The sequence below is a fragment of the Buceros rhinoceros genome, unplaced genomic scaffold (genome assembly GCF_000710305.1).
Source record: "Buceros rhinoceros silvestris isolate BGI_N320 unplaced genomic scaffold, ASM71030v1 scaffold19638, whole genome shotgun sequence".
Lineage (NCBI taxonomy): Eukaryota > Metazoa > Chordata > Aves > Bucerotiformes > Bucerotidae > Buceros > Buceros rhinoceros.
Window position 1 is genome coordinate 1,058 of NW_010428856.1, and position 8,312 is coordinate 9,369.

Here is an 8,312-nt window from a genome sequence, read left to right on the forward strand (position 1 = left end):
GGCATCATTCAGGGTTTGCCAGCCCTGCTGCAGAGACGTCCATGGTGAGGGCTCCTGGTCACAGGGTCTCGATTACTTGCCAGCCTTTTTTGACAACTCGTGATATGAATAAATATAAAATCTATGGACATCCCAGACCATGGCTTTGTTTCGTGGCAGGATGGAGCAAGGACTTCAGAACCCAGCTGAGCTGGAGCTTCGAGGCCTCTGAGGTTTGGAATAAGCCTTCGTTTTTCCCTACCAGTTTGTTTTTTTTTTTCTGTATTAATGTTATACAATTCATTCTTTACCAAAATTATCAAAGACAACTCTGGGATGTACAAAATCCAAATTACTTTGGGAAATGGTGACGCCATCGTTCTGGCAAAATAGCTGATGCTAATTGTCCAGTGAGACAAATGAAGGATCCTAACGTGGAAAAATCTCTCCCTGTCCTGCTCGCTTCTCCCAATCTTCCCACAGTTCTTGCGTTCAAGGGCCGTAGCATTTACACCCCTGTGTAACCTGGGCACGGGCAGGCTGAATGCTTGCAGAATCGCTAGCAATGTCTGACTTCTTATTTGGGCATTGTTTTGAGAACGTGGGTGACTGTGGGAGTCCTTGGGTGGCTGTTTACTCTGCCTGTGGAGTTGTGCTCTGAGGATCATAACTTCAGTTACCGGCAGACCTGCTCAGTAATGCTTTGATTTTTCCCCAGCTGAAGAGCAGAGCGTTAGGAAATAGTTGGTGTTTGGAGTATCGATTGCTATCAGCAGAACCGCTGGAAGGGCAGGATGCGTGTGCAAAAGGCAGGCTCAGAGGTCTGTGCAGTCACTGACAGAGCTGATGAGAGGACACGTACCTTGGGTGTGCTTTAGTCTCATGTGTGTTTTGTTTTGTTTTCCTTTGCTGGATGTGCACAGCTGAGTTGCAGTTTGCTTTCATCTGCTTCCTGATTGGGAACGTATATGATGCATTTGAGCACTGGAAAAGACTCTTAAACATCCTGTGCCGATCCGAAGATGCCGTAGGGAAGTATCAAGACCTTTACATCAACCTAATTTCTGTGCTGTATCACCAGCTCAGTGAAATCCCAGCTGATTTTTTTGTGGACATTGTATCCCAGGACAACTTTTTGACCAGCACTTTACAGGTACGTTTGTGGCTGTCTCTTGAAATTGGGAGTGGGAGGAGAGGGAGGGCGTACAGGACACCAGAGCAAGCTTGGGGAGCAGCCAAAAAAGAGATTAAGCTACTGTTGAGCTGCGTGGGAGATGGTGAGCCTGCCTAAGCATACGCATCTTTTCTTCTACTTTTTTCCCGTTTTTTACAAAGAAATGCCATTTGCTTGTCAGCTCAGAGTTTGATCTGCTGGAAGAGCCTAATGCAGTGTAAAACTGAGTGAAGAGAGGCAGCAAAGTGAGACAGTGAGAGGAACGGCTGACGGAAATGGCTGCAGCAGAGGCTGGGGACCGTGCCGCCTTGAGTTCTCCTTGTGGATGGTGCTGAAAGCAGCCTGCTGCACTGGCATGGGGCTGGGCTGTACCAGCTCAGCGGCTGAGCCAGTGCAAGGTGATGGCTGTTCCTTTATTTTTTTCCCCAAATGCCATTCATTCTTTAAAGAAAAAACAAACCAAAAGCCCAAAACTTTGGCATAAAAGACGGATGATGCTGATTTTTGGTCAGCCTGAATGGTCTGCTGAGTATGCAGAGAAGATGCAGTGAACTCCTGCTGAGCTGAGGGCATTGATAGCGTTTAAGAAGCTTTTCCATTCCTGTCAGCCTTAAGCAAAGCTGAGGATTTCCTGTAATCAAGTTCTTATCCAGAGGGAATTGATGGTTGATCCAAAATGCAGAGAGCACTGCCCCTTCTAAGCCAGGCATGGGCAGATCTGTAATTCAGCACTAGCAAAACCAGCTACTCCTGCTGTGCTAACAGCTCAGCAACCAGACTAAACAAAACCTGGGTTAAAACAAAGGAAACAAACCCCAGCCAAACCCAGGTGTGCTGGAGAAGGTCAACAATGGAAACTTCACCCCAGCAGGAACAGGAGTAAGTTGTGTTGCAGGTGCTTGATGCAACTTGACGGTGCCTTCTCCTGTCTCAGGGAGTGGGTGCAGCTCTCTGCTTGTCACAGACACTGTCAGTTTGCAGCAGTACAAAGACGTGTCACCCAGCCATCCTTTCCACCCGATGGGAATTTGGAAGCACCCTGTTTTGCTGGTTATCTTTTCTTTTTGGATACCTGAGTCTCATATGTCCTTGGATTTCATTGCTCTGTGCTTGTCACATCAGTAGAAGCCTCTAGGTGGCTGTGCTGGCTTCAGCGATCGCTGTTAAGCCCTAACGGGAGTCACCCTGTTCCTAGCATCAAACACAAAATTTGCCGTATGGTTGAGCTGAGCCTCTGCTCGACAGTTCTCCGTTCCTCTGCTCCTATGAGATTTCCTGGGTGCGCTGAAAGAGCTCCAGGGAACCTCTGGGACTTGCCTTACCCAGCTGCTTTATGACCACAGCCGTAAGAGTTAACAGTCGTAACTGGGTGTGGGCAGGTGCAGAGCGATGTGTGTGCAGGGGGTGTTACCTCTGTTACATTTTGCTTCACCTTTGCAAACAGCAGCTCTGGGTTTTGGAGTTTGATCTAAGGCAAGAAGAGTACAGCATAAACCCCACTGGATATGCAGCCTAAGCAACGTTTAAAGAAAAGAAATATTGATGAAATAACTAATTTAATATGCAATTCATTGAGGAGGAGTGGGAAGTATAATCTTTTGGGTTTGGGTTTTTTTTTTTTTAATTGCAGCCTTGCTGTGTAAGAGAGTTCTGTTATCAAGAGGCAGTTTCACAGCAGACTGAAAAAGGCAGAGGCAAATGATCATAAACAAAGCAACAAGCCTTGCTGTTCATTGTTGGTGTTTTATCCAGGGTCTTAGATCTCTCCCAACCAGGAGCCTGCTTCTTCCCCAGAGGCTTTCCCTTCACTTCCATCGTGAAAGAGTTTGGGGTTTGGGTTTTTTTTTTGGCTTTGATATACAAGTTTCTTCCTATGGAAATTAATTCTGGATCACGAGTTCAGAAGAGGAGCAGAAGCTGGCTGAAGAGATGGGCTTGGAGGCTCAGTGCCCTGTTTAATCATACACAGTTGCTTTAACTCTCAATGTGCTGCTAACAGCAGCTGTGGGTTTGTGAAAAGTGAATAGATTTGCGTGTGTGATGGAGGGGAGCCACCCGAGGAGGTTAGTCCAGATTTCAGTGTCCTGTGCTCAAGGGAATGGCTCTGCTGGGGAGGAGGGGGCTTTATCCAGAGAGCTCCCATTCCTTTCTTGCCTTCAGAGGCATTTTATTTTGTTTGTTAATACACTGTATCCTAAAGTGTTGGTGATACCATATTACAGAAATACTCTGGGGGATCTCCTGGTCCATCCAACTGTGACAAAGATGGGTGTAATTACCTGTTGCCTTGAAACAAAGATGTTAGCTTGGTGCCGATATTTCTAAGGCTGATTCAGTGGATTGACAGGTGTCTGTCCTGACTGTGGGATGAGAGCTGAGCATAGGCTCTGTTTAGGTAGTCCCAGAGCTGGAGTGGTTTCCGGGCTGGTCAGTGGCCTGACCCGAAACTTTTCCTGGTGCACCCCATTGATGATGTCTTTATAGGAAGGAGATGCACAGCCTGTGCCTTGCCTGAGTTCTTACTGACCTCTGCTCTGTTCTTTTAGGTGTTTTTTTCCTGCGTGTGTAGCGGTGCTGTTGATGAGACCCTAAGGAAGAAGGCTGAAAAATTCAAGGCTCACCTAACAAAGAAATTTAAATGGGACTTTGAGGCAGAGCCTGATGACTGCGCTCCTGTAGTGGTAGAGCTTCCTGAGGGCATGCAGGTGGACTAACTAGGTGGACTCTAACTTAGAGACAAATAGCTCTTTAAACAACTCTTTCTCCACACCTATGCCAACCTTGTGAACTTTCTAAAGTCTGTTTCTGAAGCTGACTCCTCTTCCTGTGCAGAAGCGGATGTGGAAAACCCAGGAGGATTCCTAACTTTGTGAGGAGACCAGAATTATCGTAGGAGTTTGAGTATTGTCACGTGGCTGCTTTCGACACCTTGGTTTTTTCCCTAGCTCTTCCACAACATCTCCTCATTCTGTACTCAGCTGACCTCTAGATCCCTGGTCCCTTCTGTCCTCCTGGGTTGAAGGTGACACCCTGTTTGGAGGGCTTCTGTGGTTTACACTTCAAGCCTTCACTGCTCCACTTTGATGCCTCCTGAGGGAAGAGTGTAAGCCCGCCTGACTGGTCACTGCAGGTTTGACAGCCTGAAGCCAGGCTGTGAAGTGAGAAGTTCTGTTCTCCCGTGGCTTGTGTGACGGGGGTGTAACCACAGCTGTTTCAAAACTGTGCTGGATGCTTCTGCTGCTTACTGTGATTTATTGCAGTGGTCTGTTGTGGAGGAGGACTCAAAGCCACAGCAAAACTCCTCCCATTTCATACCCCTAGCACTGAGAAATCTTATTCCTCCCATTCCGTTAAAGCCTTTTGTATTTACTGCTGACACTCTGTTTGGCCCGATGATGTAAAGGAAAGTTGACAGTTCAGTAACAAGAAATAGAGTTATGGGATAGTAGTCACCCAGGTCTTGAAGAAGAGAGCCAGCGTGAGATAAAAGGTCAAACTTCCACATGAATTGGATCCTCTGTAGGGTTATAAGTGGAAATCCTACTTACTTTATGGTCACAGTCTCTTCCTTTTCCCCGTTTGACCACAGGTAGGCTGTAAGAAAACTCGTGGTGCTAGTTCCGAGCTGCACAGGGCCTCCTACCACTTGCTAGTTGTGTTCTAGGCTGTCGAGCTCCTTCAGGAATTTGTCTGCATGTCTAACAAGATCCCACTGTTTATGTTAGTCTTTTATAGTTCAAAATAAATCTCAAAAGAGCCTTGTCTACAGAAAACACCTGTATGAATGGTTTTTCAGTTTTTTAGCCAAAGCTTATGGCACAGCGACACTGCCCTCTCTTTCTCACCGGAATGTCCAGTATCCCCAGAAGTTATATCTCAGTGGTATCTGTGACATAAAGGACAGCTCACAGTAAAACGGTACCGGGCATGATGGGAAGTGCAGCGTGTTGGGGGAACAGGGTATGTGATGAGGCGTTTCCAGGTAATCAGAACTTACCACCGGCTGCCAGAAGTCCTCGTCTACTGCTCGGTGCCGTTTCCTCCCTTTCCTCAAGGGCTCTGCACTCCATTACTCTGGTGTCTTGGTTTGTCCGTTTTAAATGGGCTCCATATTGACCACAGGCACTTAGGGGAGGTGGCTCTGATTTGGCAAGTATTCTGTTCTTAGATCTTTCTTCCCGTGCTTTCTTGTCCTTAACACCCCTGAGATCCTTTGTACAGCCGTTTGGCTGTGCTCTGCTCTTGCCTTCTTGCTCTGTGTTTGTATCCACAGGCTGTGCTGTCTTTCCAGTTGCCGGTTGGACAGATCATTCGTAGTGAATGGTCCCAGCTTTGATGATAGATTCCTTTTCAGTTTGTTGGCCCTTTGCACCCACGCGATGATGGGTTCTCTTGGTTTGGAGCAGAACACCAATCACTGATGTAAGCAGTAAGTAGCGAAGGTGGCACGGAGCCTGGGGACCTGCCTGTCTGGAGGGGACTGAGGAGCAGTGCTCTGCGGGCTGGCCTGGCAGCGCTTCCACTTGTTTCATGAACAAGTTAATTTGAGTGTGTCTTTGCTAAACCTCAGAAACAGTAACTGAAAATGAACTTCCAAAGTGTGTAATGGTCAGGTTCCTGCAATGAACGACACTTACAGCAACTGAGAAAAGAGAATGTAATTGTACTGTCATTGTGCTTTTTTTTTTTTTTTTTTTTTTTTTCATATTGCAGGTGAATGTCTGTTTTATTTCAGTTTCTCTTGTTGTAATTGTAGGGATTGTTGATGTTAGCTGTGATGTTGCTTTGCAAGTGTGTTACTTTTTGCAAGGTTGTAATATCTCTTATTAGACCCACAAAATAGGTTAGGAAGAAGCTGGTGTTTGGGACGCAGTCCCTGTGTTAGGTATGAAACAGAAGCAGCGAACGTTCAGCAAAATACAGGTTGAGGTGTTCAGAATTTAACTCCATTATGTGTCTTAACTGCACCCTTTGAGGGAAAAGGCAAGCTGGCACGTGAAGGCTGGCATATGGTGGCTGTTTGCAAGGGGGAGTTATAAATCTGGGAGGAAAACGAGTGCTGTTATTCCTGTTGAAGTCAGGAGGAAGGAGAGTATAAAAGGAAAGTGGTAACATGTAATGGAATGTTCTCTCGCCGTTATGTAGCCTTAGGCCAGCTAGGGCTGTGACAACACAGCCCCTTCTTCCAGCTAAGACAAATACAACGATCTGGAAGCAAAAGAGTGTTTGTGTGTGTGGAAACAGCATTACTGCAAGCTAATGAAGTGTGGTGTGTGATGTGTTTGCAACACTGCTTCAGCAATGAATTAGGGTCAGGACAAGCAGCTTTCGGTGCATTGTGAAGCGGCACTGAAGCATGAGGTACATTGGCCTCCTGCTTGTGTGGAGACTTGTCCAGCTGCCAGAGTTGTGCAAGCGAGGCAAATTGGCGTCATTCCTGTCCGGTGGCAGGTGCTTTCCCTGCAAATTGTGTTGGAGCAGGGGCCCTGCTTAGCCCTAAGTGAGGCTGATCCTTGTGAATCGGCAGTGGCGTGAACTAACCACTGGGTACCCACAAAGACACCCTGCACACCGCATTTACAGTGCAAAGCCGAGCGTGAGTGTGCTCAGCCCTGAGAGCTGCTGTTCCGTTGGTGTTTCACATTCCCCATAGGCACAGTAATGTTACCCAAACTGGAGACTCGGTAATGTTTATCTTGTGTGGGGCCTCCATGTTGTTCTGTACCACACCGAAGAGATTTGCTTCTTGTTTCATCAACCCTGCAAATTCAGACATGTGGAGTGTGCCACCTGAGAACTGTACTCTTATTTTTCTAATTCAGAAATATAAATGATAGATACTCACTTGGCATTTGGGCCTTTAACAGCTAAATAAAGTGAGAGATTTCTTCAGGGTCTCTTAGACATGCACTACCTTTGGAGCACAGTTTATTTCTGCTACTGCTTTGACAGCTGGACATAGGTGATGCCAGCTGCTGCATATGGAGTGGCTGGCACTGTGCTCGTGGGCTGTGGAAAAAGATGAAATGGAACATCCTGGTTCCTTTCTCTGAAAAAGGAAATAATCTTCCCCTGATACTGCTGTTTATTGTCAAACAACGCTGTGACAGTGGCTTGTTCTGCAGCCCTGTGACTATAAAAGGGATGTGCTGTGAATGGTCATTCCTTCCCTGTGTGGTCAGCTGTGACGTAGCTATTTTTGCTCCCCATCTGAGACGATGCCCCTCCCGTCCCACTGCGGGTGGTGGGGCTGCAGTCTGGGGCGCAGACCAGGGCTGGGATCTGGCAGTGCAGCAGCCTGTCCCACGAAGGCACGTGTTGTACAAACAGCAGAGTGGAGCTGGGGCTGGGTGAGCAGGAGGACACTCAGTTAAGCATGGGCTGTTGGAGCCTGTAATTAGTGCACAGGAGGCGTTGACTCTGGAGGCCTCATTAAAAGAGCGTAAATGAGCTGCAAGGCAGCCTTAATACAAATAAACAAACTCCAAATGGGTTAATCAATAGGAGGAAAAATCTATACACACAGCCTGTCAGAGCCGCCGCTTTGGGTGTGATGGTCCAACCTGCTGCCCCGCCTGCCTCGGTGGGTCTGTTCCAGCGTGCTCAGAGGGCTTTGTGTTTTCCTGAGGCAGGAGTGGCTGTCAGGGTGACGCAGAAGTGGGTCACGCAGCTGCAGCCTGGCCAGTGAAATGCCAGCTCTGCACCTGGTCCACTTCCAGCAAAGCCGAGCTCATGCTCCAGTGGCGCCTGCCCTCAGCTTGAGGGGCTCCGCGGATTTGAGACAAAAAGGCTGTGCTCGCGCTCGTCATGGCATGGTTACAAGCTGAGGCAGCCCCTGCCAGGTCTCAGCTTTGGGCAGGCAGCAAGTGAGAGGAAGAAGAAATGAGAGAGGGTTGACTGCTCATCTCACGCAGCCATCAGGAGGGCTGTGTCAGGGACCCAGCTGGCAGGCAGTGACTCCTGTGTCCTGCAAGGGATCAGCTGGGGTGCTTCACCGAAGTGCAGAGAAGTTTCCCAGGCTCAAGTCCCTGAATGTGTTCCTCCTCTGCGAGGGAGTTTGCCGTTCGGTCACTGTCTTACACGTGCCGTGCAAGGCTGACCTGGTAAGAGAAGGGTGCCAGCACCCAGTAGTGCTCCTGCAGTGTCCCATTTACTTATT

The 8,312-nt window shown here is 48.0% G+C and overlaps 1 protein-coding gene across 1 annotated transcript in view; it reads left to right on the top strand.

Annotated features, from left to right (window-relative positions):
- The window catches only part of AAR2 (AAR2 splicing factor homolog (S. cerevisiae)), a gene marked incomplete at its 5' end in the record, with an annotated part of 4,921 nt that extends 1,054 nt beyond the window's left edge, over positions 1-3,867 (top strand). The window contains 2 exons of the mRNA XM_010142438.1: positions 903-1,132; positions 3,700-3,867. Coding sequence (XP_010140740.1) covers positions 903-1,132; positions 3,700-3,867 — 398 coding nt within the window. The remainder of the gene's footprint in view (positions 1-902; positions 1,133-3,699) is intronic.
- Positions 3,868-8,312: the final 4,445 nt, after the last annotated feature.